This window comes from Apus apus, chromosome 12, assembly GCF_020740795.1.
Source record: "Apus apus isolate bApuApu2 chromosome 12, bApuApu2.pri.cur, whole genome shotgun sequence".
NCBI classification, from domain to species: domain Eukaryota; kingdom Metazoa; phylum Chordata; class Aves; order Apodiformes; family Apodidae; genus Apus; species Apus apus.
Genome location: NC_067293.1, coordinates 14,716,667 through 14,735,689, shown reverse-complemented (window position 1 = coordinate 14,735,689; position 19,023 = coordinate 14,716,667). Strand labels below are relative to the sequence as shown.

The following is a 19,023-nucleotide window of genomic DNA, read 5'->3' as shown; positions in this document are numbered from 1 at the left end:
TAAAAGGGTGTGGATGAGCAAAAAGAAATGATCAGGCATGCTAGCATGTTTTTTTGTTTTGGTTTGGTTTTTTGTGTGTTTTTTTTTTTTTAAAGGCAGTTTTAGTCATAGAAACTTTTATTCCTGTATAGGTGGAAAAAATAGTGTGTCACAGTAAGTTTATTAATGTGTAATGGAATATACATTTCTGACAAATGCTGTGAAATTACTCATGACAGCATTTGGTAAATAGTCTTGCCTAATGAAAATAGGTTTTTTAAAAATTACATTATTAGTTCATGTCTTTGATCTTTACCGGCATTAACCTGTCAATCAAATGTGCAAGAATGTTGTACAGATCCTTAATTTGTTTGAATTAGGAATTTATGAGAGATGGGTTTGGGTTAATAGGAAAGGAGGCATGCTTATATTTAAACCCAAAGCCATAGCTTAATTGTATGGCATCCAGGAGACTGATACTTATTGCTGTCAAGTGTATTGAACTCTGCTCACTGAAACACTCAGTAGCTCCCTGGTGTAAGTGTAAAAATCTTTCAGTAACAGGGATGCTTTGTGTGAGACTGTTGTAATTTTCAGTTTTCCTTATTAAGATGGATAAATGTTTGATTCTTTCAGGTTGGAAAATTAATTAGCTATCCCTTACAAATTTGACAAATTAGACTCTTGCCTTTCTGAGAGTTGTACCTTATTGTCTACTTCATCAAGCCTGGCAGTGTGATCAGTAATGAAATTCTCCTAACAAAAAAGAATATTGCAAGAGTGATGGCAAGATTGGTGTGTTCTAAAAATAAGACCTGTACCTCTAATAATACAGTTTTTCTCCAATTAAGTATTTTATATCTGGAAAAAATGTTATTCTGCAGTGCTGGTTGCTTTTCTGATTTTAAAAAGCTCATAACGTTTGTTCATATTGGTCATCTTATGACATAGACCTAAACAGTCATTATTGGTTCTCTGATAGTGTCACTGTGCATGTCCCTTCTCTTTTATTTGTTTCTTAATTTTCCCTGTCATAAGTCTTTAATATGAGCAGAGGTGGTTTGTGGTGGTACTCTCTGTGTCTGGACAGCAGTAATGTTTTAATTCACTTGGGTTTTTTGATCTTAATATTTATGAGCCTTTTTGAACAAACAAGGCCTATTGACTCTTGCTTGCTTGAATGTAAATGTATACTTTTTTCTCTTGAAGAATTAGGTTACTGTTTTGTTTCAACTAACATGTATATCAAAATTTAAATACAATCTGCACTTTCACTGTGTATCTCTAAAACAAATTTTTCTTCAGCTTTAATAATAATACTTTATACATGTAGCATATCTGTATTTTGAGATGTGAAAATCATATAAAAAATAACACAATTTTCTTTGTGGACAAGGTTAAGATTTCAAGCAAGTTCTACCTTTTGCTGAGTTCCAGTATATTGGCCATCCAGAAGATCTATAAGATTCTGAGATGTTGCTTTTCTTTTTGTGCAAGGAGTTTGTTATATTTGTGCACAGATGTTTTGCATAATGTCTAAAGATAGGGTTTTTTAGGTAGTTATGTCTTGCTTTACACAGACCAGCTTTCCTGATTAATACTTAATGAGCAAGATGGAATCATGAGGGCAAAAGAAGGTTGTAGATGGAATGTAATTCTTCAGGGTCTGATAGCATCAAGAATTTTGTCTATCTTCTTAATACTGAGAAGGCACTCTTCAAATTAGAGATTGTCACAGAGGTGCTGATGTCTGTATTAAATAATTACTGGTTTGATTTGATGTTTATATAATGTTAAAGCTGTGTAAATAAGCTTCCCATAATTTCCTCACGCATTTCCATGTTGTGGTATTTAAGCATGTTATTTTAAGATCTCTGCTAGTTTAATATAACAAATTTAATATAATGCCTTGTTTGTTTTAGAACCTAGTGAAGAATCTTCCTGAGCAGAAAGAACTCAATGCCTTAGCTGAATTAAAGGATGAATATAATGATCTTGCTGAACCAGAACAATTTGGAGTTGTGGTATGTATTTGTGCATTTATTAACTGAAGAGTTTTATTTTGTCAAATAGATGGAAAAGTAAAATTTGAGGTTTAAATTATTTTGCCTAGTGTTTTTGCAAGTTGTGCCACAGGGAAAATTTACCATCTATTTATTGATGAGTAATAATCTAAAAATCTTTGTAAATAGATGTATGATGTTTTTATAATAGTAATATTCATATATTATAATATCAATATATTGAAACTTAGCCATATATATACATATATACAGTTCTGTGATTCCGTAGTATGGATGGATATATATCCTTACATGCATATATTCTATATTTTGTGTAGCAATAAATACATGCATGTGTATTAAAAATCTGTTTGAAAGCACAGGATGAATACTTTGTTCTCTATTTGTCATATAACAAACACAGTTGCTAAAACAATGTGATAAAATGATAGTAGTATTGCCAGCCCTACAACAAGACAGGCTGTTGATACTTGGGAAGGAAGGAAGGTCAAAATAATTGTCCTGTTTACACTCTGCCTATTTTTTAAATGGCAGTGAGCAAAACATGCCAGGGAGTGTATAAATGACATTTACATCACATGTGAAGTACTGAGATACTACAAAACTTAAGTATGTGAGAACACTTGAATGTTTTTATTTTCATGTACTGAAGACTTACCTCCAATTACCACAGCTTTGAAGGAATAGATCTTTTGCTTTGTCTCCATGTAGTGATAAAACAGAAGCATTTAATGAAGTTGCCAATATATAGGTCTAGTACTTTTTCTTTTTTCCTCTTTCTTTTTTATGTAGTAGTATGATTTTTTTTTTTCTTTCTTGTAGTTTTTCATCCTGCTTTTCTTGACATTTTCTTTCCCAGTAAACTTTTCAACTATAGGCTAAAGTCACTTGGGAAACTGTATAATCTCTATAGGTTGTCTTACATACCTGAGGAACACGCATTTATTGATTTTATTATTAGTATTGGACTGAACCTAAATATTTGGTCCTTGCTTTTTCACTCAATTGTATTGAAGAAGTCATGGAAGTGTCCTTATTTTCTGACAGTACTGATACAGTCATGACCACACTTTTGTTGATGCATTCTTTTGAGGAATGACTGACTACAAAATGTTAAAGAATTTAGAAGTATTCAATGGCACATTAATTAGAAAAAACTGCTTAATCAAGCACCTCCAAATGGTGGTGTTTTCCTCATGAAGGAACTAAGTTTCACAAAGCTTGTTTGTTTGTTCAGCTTCACCATCTGGTTTAATAAAAAAATACTCCCATTTCCTTATGGGTAGTGATTCTGTCTTAGAGTCCTTTAACTACATTAATGCTACTAAAATGCTGGGTTTGTTTCCAATTTTTACTTAATTGAACAGTTCATTAAAGTGGAAGTGCCACTAAACTTCAGCTACTTAAATGGATTCCTTTTTTGCTGTGTGTTGAATTAATTTTCTAGTTTTGCATTAATAATAATATTAACATCGATGTTAGAAGTTGGTTTGGGAATAAAAGCTGACAGGCTATGTTAAGTAATTTTTAAAATGCATGCTCTAGTATATACATACTATTATATACATACTAATAGTACATACTAATAGGTAAATTTAGGTATGCTAATTGCTAAGACGTTCATCAGATAATGCCATCAAATTTAGTGAAGATTGGAATAGTTGCTTAGATTTTTTTGTAAAAAAACCATACCTTGTAAATTGTAAACTTATTAGAAGGGACTGTTTAACTTACTGTTCAGTTGATTTTTAAATTAAAATTAGAATTTTTCATTTATGTGAGAGGTTCAATTTAATTGTGTATTCAGATTAGTTGTTGGAACTGTTCTTGAACTTATATCCTGGGATCAAAAAGGCAACAGAACTTCATACAAAGAACAGTTAGCTTTGATGGAGAGCAAGAAAAATAGATTAACTGCACTAGTTGTGTAACATTAAATATTCTAGGTAGAATATTATCTGATTTTTAAAGGTAAAGAGTGCTTAGGAGTTCATTTTTTGTGTCATGGGAATAGCTGCAACTTCAGTAAGGATATTTGCCTTCAATTTCAGTTATAATTTAAATTTGGACAGTTAAAGTATTATAAAAGCAGAAGCCTCATCTGTTCTATCAAGTGGGAGTACCAACCTTTTCCTGTCAACTCAGAGGACAGGCTAAAATAAATAAAACTTTTTGCAGTGTTAGTGGTATTTTAACTCAGGAAAACTTTACCCACTTTAGCACCAACTCTGAGTTTTTAAGTGGAGTTAAGAAGAATATTACCACATTTTAAAAATCACCCCACAATTATATGTGGTGCAAGTTTCAGTTAACTCTTCAGTCAACTAATAAACAAGTGGCTGGAGCTGATGAAAACATTCCGTTTCTAGTGTGTGTTCTGGAAAAGTGGGAGGGTTTTTTGCTGGTGAGGCAAGACTGACTTGGCTGCTGAGAGCTGGGATGTCAGGACTGTCACTGCCAGTGCAAGGGGGGAACTTGCACTGAGTCATTGTAGAGACTTGCAGATCTGTGGCCCCATTTGCTGTGTAACAAGGAGTTGCTGTCCTGGACAGTCCTTGCTGAGAGGTAGATGAACCAAGAAGAATTGTACAAATTTATTGACCTGTGTTGCTTTAGAGTCATTCAGTCATTTTAATTTAATTTATTTGCCACCTGTTTGGCCTCATTATGATTTCTAGAACTGTGGAAGAATTTATATTTCTAGATTATTAATAGAAAGAAAAAAAGCAGCTGTTTAATATATTACATTTAAGAGCCTAAATTGCCTGAGTAAGTTGACAGGTTTGTATTTCAGGCTTGTCAGCTTTTTTCCTTAGGAAGTGAGGCAGATTTAATAGTGCTTTTTGCCTCTTTTTCCAATAACCTTTGATCCTAGTTTTAATATAGGGCTGTAGAACTGAATGATGATAAAAAGAATAAAGAACTGAATAAATAACATGATTAGATGGAGAATTCAGACAAAGACCCTTACAAAAGTCCAGAAGGGGAAGTAATGACAGGGAGTCCAGTGCTCTCAGTGAGCTGGAAAAGAAATACCCATTTTCTTGCTTCTTTAACTTTTATTAATGGAAGCTAATGCTTCCTATTGCATGCACCTATTTAAATATGCCTTTGACTCTAATTTTGTAGAACTACAAACAATTTGACCTTTTCCAAAAGATCACTGTAAGTTCAATGTGTTTATGAGCCATGTGTAATTAGCAATGTGTATGAAAGAGAAACCAGGGCAGGGTGTGGAAGGAGGAAATAAAATAGCATTTGTTATTGATACATAAAGAGCTCAACATATATTCAAATGTTTGAAATGCGAAGGAAACAACCCCCTTGAAACAGCTCTCATGACATTGTCAAGATACTTTTAAAATGGTTGGAATCAGTGACCTTAAAGGTCTATTTTAACCAGAACAGTTCTGTGATTCTCTAAATATTATGCAGATCAGTGAATGAAATGAAAACTTGCTAGTTTTTGGTAGCCAAACTATCTTGCAAAATAAATGGTCAGTGTTCCATGACACTCAGAGCAATAAAAAAGAAAGCTTACATTGGCCGAAGTGTTGTAAATGATTATTTTTCACAAGTTTTTAAGTTGCACTGTTCTTTTGGCTAATACAAGTTTTGTTGCAGTCTTGGTTTCAGGATCTAAAGCTTTTAACATCTTTTTCTGTGCCATTTTGAGTAAAATCAGTGATTGGAGACTATTCTACAAAAGTTAAAGCAAATTGTGATTAATTTCTATTTCCATCTTCTGCAGCTCAGTGATGGTAGACCCTTTCAAGGCAGATGTTTTCAGTATGATATTTCTGAAGTACAGAATCATTAGAAGCATTTCAGGACTTTGCATGATGTTAGCTTATAGGGGCTCACAGAGAAATTTGTAACAGGGGAGATGTATGAAAAAAGATAGCAAGTTATGCTGAAACACTTCTTTTATGATCCTTTCCCTTTCATCCTTCCAGTCGTATCATAAGAATTGTTTGAGACCATCTGGAGTGCCTTCATATTTATGTTCATTTTAGTATGAATTCATTATTATTCAGGCCACCCAGGTCTATCCTGTGGAAGTTGTTTCTGCTGTTTCTAGTAGATAGCTGTCTGTGATAACACCAGTAGAAACATCATGGTTCCTCAAGGAGCCATGGTGAAGATTGGTGCAACAGAGACATAAGCACATAAAATTATTTCTGTTTTGATAGCCAAGATATGTGATTTGTCACATAACAAAGCTTTTCTTTCAGGGGAAAAAGTGCTTCAGGAGCACTACTGATAGTGAATACGTTGGGGGAGAAATCTTTCTGTATTCTGCTAATTAAAATTAGAAGTTAGATTTGGAAGGTAATCATCCTTGCATTTAAATGAAAATTTTTAAGCAGATTAAAAATTTTCAGTACGTATTTTTCTCTCAAGTTTAAATGTCTCATGTGAATGATGGTCTACTGCTGACTGGAAGGAAATATTGCTGATCACTAGTGCAAAATGTGAAGGACGTGGACATACTGTAGTAGTTAGTATGAAGACATTGGTCTTGGGGATTTAAACTAATGAATCCCTATTGTAGATACTTTTCAATATCTCTGTCATTTACCATGTTACAATGCTGGGATTTGTAACCTTCTATCTTTATCAGATCAGGAAGGAATTAGGCCTGTCCTTCCTCTTGGAAAGTGTCTGAAACATAAATGCAATAGTATCTTGGGCAGTAGTTTTACAACATTTTTTAAAAAGACAAAAAGAGCTGTAAAAGCAGACAGTACATTGTCTACCAAGTACAATGTCATTAGATCAGAACTGAAAAACATAGTATCTCTGGGTATAGTGTTTTTTCATATAGAACTTACTTTCATGGTTTTCATCCAAAGCCTCTTTATCCACCTTCTGAATCTGTGTGTCTTTGGGTTCCATAGATGGGAGCTTTCTGATGGCATGGACTTGAAAAGTCATATATCATGGTCTATCTGTAGAATGCCTTTGAGCTCCTTTAGTAGCTATCAATACTGGTAGAATTAACAGTATTTATTATAGGACTTGCTTACAAGAGTAGTTAGTAACTGAACAAAAATCAGTTGGGTTTTCTTTTTAAATAAAAATGCAAAAATACCCATTGTTAGGTGTAGCACTGATACCTTCTGTAAATATCACAATTAACATATCACATCAGTACAATAGCAGAAAATATTAACTGTAGTACTAATCTGGTCTGGCTTTATCTAAATATTTGACTAGTGAAGCTTGATTTCCTGTGTCACAAACTCGCTTATATATTCCTGTGTCCTTTTTTAAGGGTCCCTAAAAATTCATTGTCTCTCTCCCCAATTGCTCTGCCAGGACCAAGAGCAAGTTGAGAGCTCTGCATCAGATCAGTAAGAGCCTAGAAATGGAAAACTTAATTCTTCAGCTTAGTCGGACTGAAGTGCAGCTGTTTGCATGTGTGCTGATACCAGCATGCACACTTGAGAGATTTTTTGGTCCCATTTCTGAAGGAGGAAAAACTGAGAATCTTAATTTTAGGGAAGTGGTAAACATGAAAGTTCAAGGGTAACTTCACTGGAGGTGTGATGAAATATTTGCCACATGTACACTCAGGTTGGTCTTCAGTTCTTGTTAGCTGGTGGAAATGGCTTGTGTTTCCTCTGCTGGGAGGAAGGGGTTTGGCAGCCTGCATTTATTGCTAGGGAGTTTGGAACTGACAAGTTAAATAGTTTGGTAACACGAAGCACCCTCTCATTTTCAAAATGTTGCTTCACTGAATTGTTTTCAGGTGAAGTGTATGGTTGGGGAAAAATACCTGTAGGCAGGTACAGACTCCTGGAAATCCCAGGTAGGCAATGCAAGCATACAGGAACTATAGTCTCACTGGCTGCACAATATTGTATTCATAAGATAAGCTATTTTGTGTAGATAAGCTTTTATGTTCTGATTTTGTCTCTTATTTTGTAGATGAGTTCAGTGAAAATGTTGCGGTCACGTCTCAATGGGATCCTTTTCAAGCTTATGTTTGAAGAGCACGTGAACAATATCAAACCTGACATTATGGCAGTTACTTTGGCTTGTGAAGAGCTGAAGAAGAGCGAAAGCTTCAGTAAGCTTTTAGAGTTAGTGCTGTTCCTTGGAAACTACATGAACTCTGGCTCCAGAAATGCACAGTCTCTTGGTTTTAATATCAGTTTTCTTTGCAAGGTAAGATGAAGCTATAAAACGTTTAAGTGCAGATTCATGAAACTCAAAACATGTGAGAAAGTATCCAAAACAGAGAAAAACATTTGCTCAGTGTAGTTTACTGGCTGCATCTCCTTGTTTTAATGACAGATAAACAAATACAGAGTTAACATTTCTAGGATGGTCCCCTGCTAGAGCTGTTTTTCTCACTGCAATGGTGATTTCAGGCAGTTGTTTGTTCTGACTCTGCAGAGTATAAAAGCAGAACTGTGTTTTCAATCTGAGTTTATTCTTGTCAATAGCATAATACATAGAGCTCTGAACGGCTTCTACCCAGCCATTTCTCAAGCAGTGTCACAGAAATAAGTATTTGGGATTAGAGGTGGAAACTGTTATCCAAGGTTTTACTTCCAGGTGTGGTGGCAAAATGTGGGATGCAATGAGAACTTGGAATCTATAGCAGTCAGAGTTTAATGTGCAGTGATTGTTTGTTTATATGGCCAAACGTGTAAGGCATTGATCTGAAATGGACCATCTTAGCTTGTAAAGTATCTTTGAAAGTATCTTGAAAATAAAGGGATACAACATTTGTCAATACATACAAAACAAAAATCAAAAAGCATAAATCTTGCAGATAATTTTATTATTTATTTATTTATTTCCTAATTGGGGGATCCAGGTTTCAAGTCCCTTTTTTGGACACCATGAGGAAATCTGTTGGCTAACTGAAGGAAGTTGAACCTTGGCAGAAAAGAGAATTTCAAATACACAGCAAGTTTGATCTGACATAATTGCAGGTCTTATCTGACATATTTTAGTAGACAAGGGCTGTACTTGCTGTAGTTTAATATAAAAATATTGCTAACTTCTGGTAAAGTAGCAACCATCACCTGAGAAATACTTTCATTCTTTAATAGCTTTTTTAAAGAGAGGTGAAGGTGAAGCAATTTTTTCTTACATCTAGTGCTGGGCTTTCTTTTTGGTAGCAGTGAAATCCAAAGGGAAATAAATGTTTTAAGTACAAAAATTATTTGTTAAGGATGGGGAGAGGAAATGATGACTGTGCATGAATGGTGCTCTAGCATAGCTTAGATTTGAGAAGATGTTCTTGCACTTCAGGTGATAGATTTATGAATTGCTGTCAATGCAAATCCCACAGATGTTGACCCAGCTAATGTAGATTGACTTATCCTGCAAATTGTTCTCTACTGAACTGAATAATTGCTGAAGCATAGCTATCTGTGCTTACACCTAAAAGCCATTTAAAAGAATGGAAACAAAAATCTGACTATTTTATTCATCCTTGCTCTCAGAAACAAAATCTATTTGTTAACGTTCTTCTTTTGTTTTCAAGATAGATATTTCTGAGGAATATGTATTTTTATTTTTTTTTTCCCCAGTCCCTCTGAGTTTTAGAGCAAGTACTTTAACATTCTGTGTAATGTTGACTGTGCTGCTGCATTTAGGTATGAGGTATTTTTTGTTATAATGTGATGTTTAAAAATAAAATAATCACTAAGGCAGTGATAGTTGGTAGAACAAAAAAGGTAGTCTTGCAAAATTCTTGACAAGTAATTGTATCATTAATAGCTCTACATATTGATACAGCACTGTGAATTATCATTCATAAGTTCCAAACTCAGATGAAGTCACTTAAGCTAATGGAAATGTGGGTAAGTTTCTCTGGACAGAGTGACGTGCATTATCTGCAATTTAAATTTATTGATATTCAAGTTAAAAGGTATTTTCTGCTATATAAAGCTCTGGTTTTTGTTGCTTTTCTGTTGTCTTTCTAAGCTGAATTAGATTAGTATGATAATGCGCTTTTGCAATAGCTATTTTTTCTAACTTCATTTTGTACCTTATGCTGTAGCACTGTATCTAGAAAAGTAACCTTCTACTTCACTGATGTTTAATTTTATAAATAAGAGGTGAGTGCATGGTTATTATTCACCATGTTTTGTTTTTTTCTTTAAATTATTTTTTCTTTGGTTTCTTTGTTTAATTGCTTTCAATTTCTGCCCTTCCACTGTCCACCCAAAATAGTAAGATGGCTTTATTGGCTTTGTGTTATTAACTAAGAGTGAAGCTTGACAGGCCTTTGTCACCTTTTGGGAATAGTACAAAATACTAAACTATATCAGGTGGTAGCTTTTATGAGCACCAGGTTTAATATCTGTCTCCAGCCACTTACCAGATTTATTACATTATTCAAACAGTCTCAGGATTTCCACTTGGCCAATAATTGGTGTTCACTGTGAACATCAAAACTTCTTTGTGTGTAAGCATAGAGTGTGTTGTGCTGCTTACTGAAATCTTGCTGCGTATTAAAATCCCTAATTTATATTTCTTGGCTGAACAAGGCAGTAAGAGAAATAAGTGGCATCTTAACAGCAAGCACAAGGTGGCAGTCTGTTGTTGCCAGGTGGCTAACAGGGTTTTGCTCTGTGGGCCATCTAAATGCTACTGCATTTGGAAGGCTGAATGTTGGAAGATTGTGTGTGTGGTGGCAGTTTGAGAAGCCATGGTTCCCCTATTAGATGTCTTCCTTGAAAAAAAAATTGAAATGTCTCATTTCTTCCCCAAGGCCATGAATTTCAGTCCCCAAGCTTTTCTAGAGGAATTTGGGGGCCTTTATTTTGCATTTTGAAAGAATACCCATAAAGCTGAAAAATAACTATCTTAATCTTTTGTGAAATATCTTGTGCCCTGTTTTTGTATATGGAACCATGACGAGCAGTAGCATATTGCAATTTACAAGTCACTCTAGCCTTAGGTAGTACATTGTTAGATTAGAAGTCAGATATAACTTGCCAAACTTTGTCCCAAGGTTTGTTTTGCTTGCCATAAAACCTGCTACTTTTTTTTTTTTTTTTTAAGCAGCTTTAAAACAAGTAGAAGGATTTCTTAGTAGTTTTAAACACTACTTGCCTAAAATAAAAACTGCTTCAGTAGGAGTTTTAAATCAAACATGACCATCTGGCTTAATGTTTTAAAATGCTGGTCATTTCTTTATCTAATCTTTTTACTTTTTTCCCCCCCCTGTATCTCACTGTAAGAGATACTTGATGGGACAATGTAAGATATAAGCTAAAAACCAATATTATCCTCTGAATATTGTTGTTCTGGAAAGACTTCCCCTGTTAGGGAACAGAATTTATAATCAATCTAGCTAACTGTGAGTTCTGTTTAAGTTTTTAGCTGTTTTTTGACTGTAGGTCGATGTTTTGCCCAAAGACAAGGATTTAAGTCTCAGAAAAAAAAAAAAAAAACAGAAAACATTTTGGGATAAGGGGAATCAAACCAGTGGATATTTGATCAGACTTTTACAAGTCTTCATGTTTAAGTTTTTAGTTTGAGGTTTTGCGGGTTTTTTCTATTTTAGATAAGTGATTTAAACTATCTTTAATGTCAGTGGACTTTGGGTCCATAAAAGAGAGATTTAAATTTTGAGCCAGCTGTCATCAAGGTAGAACTCATGTCTGTGTACATTTCTATGAGCAGAATACACAGAGTTGTTTTAATGATGAGATACCCTAATGTGAAGAATTTTTCAGTAAAAACTGATTTGCTAATTGATTTTTTTCTGTCATCCTTGAACAATCTTAGGATTAATTGTCTGTTTAGTAGATGGTAGTGCTTATGTTCTGTGATCTGAAAAAAAAAAAAAAAAAGAAAAAAGACAGGTATTGAATTGGGATAAATGTTTGGGGGTTTTTGCAAAATAAATGTTTTTAAAATAGAGCTGATAATGTTATACACAGGAATCTGTTATTGTGTAACAAAAAAACCTAAGAAAACTGGACTTAAAACCTGTCTGGTCATAGCTAAGAAGCTAATTCCTGTATAGTAATTGGAAATCCTTAAAAACAGATTATCTTTCTGGATGTTATATTGCAGTCTATGATGTTATTGAAGAAAAAAATGATTTGTAAACAACCTTTGGCAGAAGACAGAGAACTTAATTTTGTTCAAATAAGAGAGATCAATATTAGAATTCATGTGCTGTATCAAGGCTGGCAAGCAGAAGCAGCTACTCTGATGTATGCACTAGAGCATTCATGATTGCCTAAATGTTAAGTGCTCTGTGAAAATATTGATATGGCAGCAAAAGTCAAGTTCAGGGAGGCTGCTGTAGTAATTTGCTAAAGGTATATCTTTTTACCAGTTGTTGCATCTTAAACTTGCCCTTTGCCAGAGATTTTGTTTATAAAAGGACAATGTAGCTTTGTGCTGAAGGGCAATCATGCTATTGTAAATATGATATTAGTGTTGCTGACAAAGCATGTTCCTGGTGTAATCTGAAGGCAAAACAATTTTGTCCATTTGGAAAAAAAATAATAATAATGCTTGTCCACTTGATGATGTCAGAGAGATCAAAGACAGGAAATCCTACAGTTCTTGTTCACAGACAAATTGAAATGCAGTTTCTTTTACCATGCAGATGTTGAGCCACTAAATCTACATATTTTTTTTTCAAGTTGGAAAAACTTCTATGTATGTAACACATTAAAACCTTTTAACTGCAAACCATTACTGAGCATTGTTTAGTCCTTAATCACCGAATCGGTATGATTTAAATTGCATTCTTAATTGCCTAAATACCTTATATTTTTAAAAGCCTGTTTTTCGACTGCACTCATTTGTTCTTAACAGGGTAATCCCTAAAGCTGAAAGGCCTGTATTAAATTGAACATCGATGGCAAGCCTGTCATGAGGATTATAGAATTAGAACTTCTAGTGATTTAGAGAATGGGAAAACAAATAGGAGATTTTACACACACATTTATGTATTCTTCTTAAATCCTTAATTTCATTTGTTGTGTATGTTGTAGCTTAGTTCTGTATAAGAACTGTACTAAATGTTTTAGTAAAATGGAGTTAAAAAAATCTTTACAGGTATACTTGTAATACTGATTCTTTATAAAAAGTGAAGTATGCCCATCTTGAACTCTTGCATACCCCTATTTGGTCTGTTGCCTTTATACAGAAGACATAATCTCTACTTCCAATGAATCTTCAAAGAACTCATACATTGTTTCTTTATATCTGCATAAAAATGGAGTAACTAAATTTAGGCTTAATTAATTTTCACCTTCTCTTAAGTTCATGACGTTCCTTTGCATAAACACATGCACTCTGCCATCGCATTTAACCGTAACTATAAAAGTTTACTTGGAAATTTGCTTGTAGCCCTGTATTTTAACTATTAGTTCAGAACTATTTTTAAAAATAATAAACTGATTCTAGCAGTTGAAACATTAAGGTTAATGGGAACAGAGTCTTACCACCTTCAAGATGACCTTTATTTCAGATCACTAAAAATTGCCTCTGCAGTTCAAAGGATAGTGAAACGGTGCAGTTACCCATTGCTTCCCTCTGTGGGCAGTTTTCATGCAGCTTTTCATAAATAAACCTGAACGTACTGAGGTTTCTTTACTGGCAGTTAGGATTACTTTGGCTTTCCTATTGTCATTTTGTATTCCAGAAGGGTGGGATGCATTTATTTCATGTATCTGTATAGAATTTGTCTGAATGTCTTTAGGATAAAGCAGTATGCTTTAGATTCTGCTTCAGTAAAAAAATGTGGATTTATGACTAGGAGTTTCTTTAACTTGGTCAGTAAAAGATCAAAATCTGACTTTTAGTGTGCTGTCCAGCTGTACAGCATTTCAAAGAGGTTCTTTTACCAATCTGGCAGTGGGGGGCATTGAAGGAATGAACTACATTCTGTTCTGTTTAATCTCTGTTCACAGCTATTTTTTTAATCACAGTGAGCATTCAGAACTGGCATGGCTAAACTTGATGACTGGATGGACTATTTTCAGATTTTTTTTCTCAGCATAATTAATTATTATTTAAAAATACAGCATAAAGATAGATGCCCTTTTTAGTCCTAAATTATTAAGAATTGCAGAATTTTCATTTTTTAAGAATTTGTTTCATTTGCAGGCAACCAGTGTAGGCGACTTTTTCCTATCAAGTTTACATCTACAATATTCACTTTATTAAAGCATCTTATGAAAAAAAAGTGATTTAAATTTTTTTGTTTTTTCTTTTCTTTCTCCTGTCTTCACTTTGTAGATTCGAGACACTAAATCATCAGACCAGAAAACAACCCTATTGCATTTTCTGGCAGAAATTTGTGAGGAGAATTACCGTGACATCTTAAAATTTCCAGATGAATTGCAGCATGTTGAGAGTGCAAGTAAAGGTAAGCAAATAGATAAACACCTAAAGATAATATCTCTTTGCTTTGACAGTAAATACTCCCAGCATTTAATTTTAGGTTGTAGGATTATGTAACCTGTAAGCATTGATAATCCACTTGGATTTTGATTTTCTGGTATATATTGACATGAGAAAAAGCAAGGAGGGGGAAAACAGTAATACAGTAACTTTTCTTCTTCTGAAGTAGTTTATGGAAATAATACAGCATATTTCAGCTAAGTACTTTAAAAAAATCATGTATCAGGAGTTGTGTAAGCAGGGTAATGCTGATGTTTATTTTACCATTAAGTCTTTGAAGTCTTGTTGCTTGAGAGTGAACAACCATGTGTGTCTGCGCCTACGTGCACAGTATGTTTTTCATTTCAGCACTTGATTTAACACCTGATTGGAGAATAACAAATAAGCTTCCTCAAGTTCCCAGACTGCTTATGAAGTATGTAGTTAAATTATACTGTACAGTCAATGATTAATAGTTATTTTATTCTTGGTTAGTCAGCAGTGTAGCCTGGTGAATCTGATAGAAAACTGCGTTCATTTGCTGTTGGATATATTTTTCTGTGAAACATACTCTGCTGCTTGGCACCCTTAGCTATGGAAAGGGAAGGCTGTGACAAGGCTGATCAAGAGATTCCAAGCTGTTTCATTTTGACTGGCCACATGTAAAGGTCTCTTAAGTTTCTCCTGTGGCTCACATTGTACCTTGCAGGTCTGAGATTTTTGTGGTTTTGATTCAAAGTCTCTGATGTTCAGTAAGTGGACTTGAGGAATTAAACCATAAGAGTTAGTAAAATTAAGTTCAGCTACAGCATCCAGAATATGGAAAGCGTACTAACAGGAGCCAAATCACTAACAATCCTGATCCTTAGAATATGTATGGAAAAGGTTTTATTGCAGTTAAATTTGTCTAATTCTCGAAGATAAAGGCTCATTACGTTTCCCTTAAACAGAAGCATAAATTATAGTTCCTTTTTCATGGCCAAACGTTTCCTTCAGACCTTCTTTGCTCTCTGTAACAAAGCTGATTTTTGCAACTTGCTTCAACTATTCCCCATGCTACTTTTTGTGTAATTATTATGTTCATCCACTCTCGTCACATGCCATCACTTGTGCTCTGTAGGTAGTTAACATGGATTGTGTGGATGAGAAGATTGTCAAGTCCTGTTTATTGTTTCATGGTTTATAAACCAGTGGTTTCAGGTTAATGTTTCCTGTAGGAGACTTCATTTGGAATAGTTTGCTACAGATATGAGGGCACTGGCATCAGATAGTTATGCATAAAATAGAAGCAAATCTACCAGCAGGTGTTATCTTTGTATGAACTTTAAATAAGTAAATAAGAGCAAAACAGGTGACAGTCTCTTTTCTTGAGCTCGACGCTGCTTACTTTTTAGGCAGAAGGCAACCTCGTAATTTGAACTACACATAAAATTCCAAATGAAAAACTTCCATGTTCAACTTCTTAAAATCATGGGTGTATTTTCTCTTTGTATTTCCACACAAATAAAAAGGAAGTCTTGTTCTGCTTTAATTTTTGCATAAGAAAAAAGAACAAGCATCTGAACAATGGATGAATGATTCTCTTTTTAACAAATAGCAGATTAAGCATAAAACTGGATTTTAATATGGCAAGGTCAATGGGATTAGATGAACTGCCCAGGCATGTAGTAAAATCTTCAATAATCTGATATTGGGTATTATGAAATATTTGATCTTTTTAAAGGTGGGAGATCAACTTAGAGGTTTATGAAAAGCAAAAATAATTTAGAAAACAGTTTTATTCTGGAAAGTAGAAGCGAAGGTCAAACTGATAACCAGGAGAAGACTGTAAAATCATTCCTTCTCATATGAAGCAGACTATGAAAATAAAACCAATTAAAAAATCTCAAGATTTTGACAAACTGGATTATGTGATGGAAGTGATTCTCATTTACCTTACCCCAGTTTGCAGTGTTTCCCTCTTGTTCCTCTACAGCTGAAACTATGCAAAGCCTTTAATCATACTTCTATCTTGTTCGCTTGTTATTCCAGTTGATGCTTTTCATGGTATTAGCTCTTACTATTTTATAGTCTGGGATTTTATTAAACACCTGACAATCTCCCAACACTTTCTGCAGGTTCAGTCAACCAAAAACTAAACAACAAAAACAAGAGGTACCTTCCACAAGTCAGATAACGTCTGGAATTTCTAAACAGTTATATTGTTAAAAATATAATTTGAAATTACTTAGAAAAGATACATGCTTTTTGACCTGAAACTCCTGATTGTCAAGTCTCCCAGAAATCATAAAAAGAAATCTATAACACATAAAATTAAGGGGAAAAGGGTTGCCCATATATTTTATAATAACAACTTAACTGTTGCTCTTAAAATAAAAAATTGTAACATCGCAGTTCATGGTTTAAACATTATTCCTATATTTAAAATACAAGTAGCCATTTCTTTTTCAGTTGTCCTGTTTCTCTTAAGTTGGACAGTTCTTGACGTGCTTGTTACTTGCTTGCATTGTCTGTCAAGAGTGGGAGTTCCTAGGCTGTGTTGAGTGAAGTTATTGAGCTTGTGCTGTCCCACTGGTGGTTACTTCAGAAACGGGTGGAATAGAGAATGCTGTTGTCTGTGCTTGGCCGTGTGCTCTCCTGACATGTTGGACAAGGGGAAGTGATACCTCCTGTGTATAGACGGGGTATGGATTTTGAGGTTAGCTGAGCAGTTACACAGGACTCCCAAGAAGAGCTAAAATCGAAGTGAAGGGCTGAGCTGAACTGTGAATGCAGTATAGATAATAAAGTCTCTTTCAGAAATAATGAGTGTTCTTCCTAGTGCTTAACATACAGAATTCTGTGTCTGCTATGAAGGTTTACCACTTAATTCTTTTACAGTATTGTTAAAATAAAGCATTCTGAGTAAAATCAAGTGAAAGATGCCTTAGGGGAGATGAATTATGTCTTTGCAGTAGATTAGAAAGTACTAATAACAGGAGCACAGATTTCTCACTCACATCGACACAGAAACTTTATTTCTTTAATTTGCAAGCATATGGTTCTGACAGTTGTGGCATCTCTCTAGAAAGGACATAAGCAATCAGAAGCACCATGGATTGCAAATACGTATTACTTGGTATATGGTTAATATACTGTTAAAATACCAAGTTTTAAATTCTGTACAGGTACTTCACTGTGACTTCATGTCATAATTTTAGAGAGGGGAAATTATTTTAAAATGTTCTGTGCCATTGTTGCTTTAAAGCATATCAGTTTAAAACATGTTCATAAGTAGTAGTCATTTTTCTGTCAAACAAAAGTTTTATAGTTTGTTGCAGCAAACAAAACTGTTTTTACAGAGAGCTCTGCAGTGTTTTCCACCTTGCGCAGTTTAAATTGCTGGAACAGATTTTGCCCAATCTGGCACATTAGTGGATATAAAAGAGACAATGCCTTCTGGCATGAGAAATTTAATGCCTGCATCTGTGGCTTTTTTCCCCATAATAGAATCTGAAGTTGGCATTTTGCATCATAATCAAAAGTCAATCTTGCACTGTATTGTGACTTATATAATTCTTTTCATTCACATAAACTCCAATATTGAAATATCAGAAACTCTCTCGGTGTGTTTTCCTGAGTATAGTAAATACACAGTTAGGTACATCAAATACTAGAGGATTGTTTCGCTAGTAACAGTCCTGTACTTGCATATAGCTTTGCCATATTGGTGGCAGCTTATGCATCATCTCATTAAAAGTTTTTCAACAGACATGTTGTTCTTCATTGACAGGCATCAGAGGAAGACAGGGAAGCAAAAACTTCACTGTTAATTTTTGCTTTGGTTCCAACGTGCAATTTCTTAAAGAGATCCTGTTGGAGACTCAGTAGGATTCTGGATTGGCTTACACTCTGCATAATTGCTTACTAAATTTTCACAGTCTGCAAATATTTTGAGGTTTTATTTAATTTCTATTTTCTAATGTGTGATAAATGGTATGCAAAATTGTAGTTCTTAATTCTGAAGCTATATTTTGAGGCTACAGTTTGGATTCTACATGAAACTAAGTCCTTTTGTGTGGCATACATTCTAAGAATCTGCTTCTCTTCCTGAAGTGTAAATATCAAGGGCAAAATGAAAGAATAGTTCCAATTACTCTCATGGGCTATTTAAGAAATTAAAGCATTTAAGAATTTCTAACTGTAGTTAAACCAATTCAGATTTGAAGACTGCTTTAAATGACTTCTCAAATTATGTAATCCATTTAGAATTCCTTAATACCAGCCACAAGAGAGATGAAAGCTACAAAACAGCACCTACTGTTTTTTTTTTTCCTTTTTTTTTTTTCCCCATTAAATTTTAATTCTGCTTATCTGTGCTTGAATTTGCACTTACGCTGAGGTGATAAATGTTGTTATACTCCTGGAAGCATGGCTTGCACTTCAGTTAACAGGAGAGACCAAACTCCTGTTACAAGTTGAGAGCCTGAAGGATGATCTGTTGGATGAAATTGCTCAACACCTTTTCTAGTGAGTTTTTACTAACAACAGATAGTTTATGTTAAAAAACTTTGATCCCTCTCTTTGTTTGTTTTCCCTGCTTTTTGCAGTTTCTGCACATGTGCAGAACTGAAAATAATGCCATAGCTGCTTCACCATG

The 19,023-nt window shown here is 34.3% G+C and overlaps 1 protein-coding gene across 5 annotated transcripts in view; it reads left to right on the top strand.

The window, feature by feature from the left end:
- The window catches only part of DIAPH2 (diaphanous related formin 2), a 213,838-nt gene that overhangs the window by 82,608 nt on the left and 112,207 nt on the right, over positions 1-19,023 (top strand). For all 5 annotated transcript variants that reach the window (XM_051629988.1, XM_051629986.1, XM_051629989.1 and 2 more), the window contains 3 exons: positions 1,902-2,003; positions 7,938-8,177; positions 14,241-14,370. In XM_051629988.1, the coding sequence (XP_051485948.1) occupies positions 1,902-2,003; positions 7,938-8,177; positions 14,241-14,370 (472 nt within the window). The remainder of the gene's footprint in view (positions 1-1,901; positions 2,004-7,937; positions 8,178-14,240; positions 14,371-19,023) is intronic.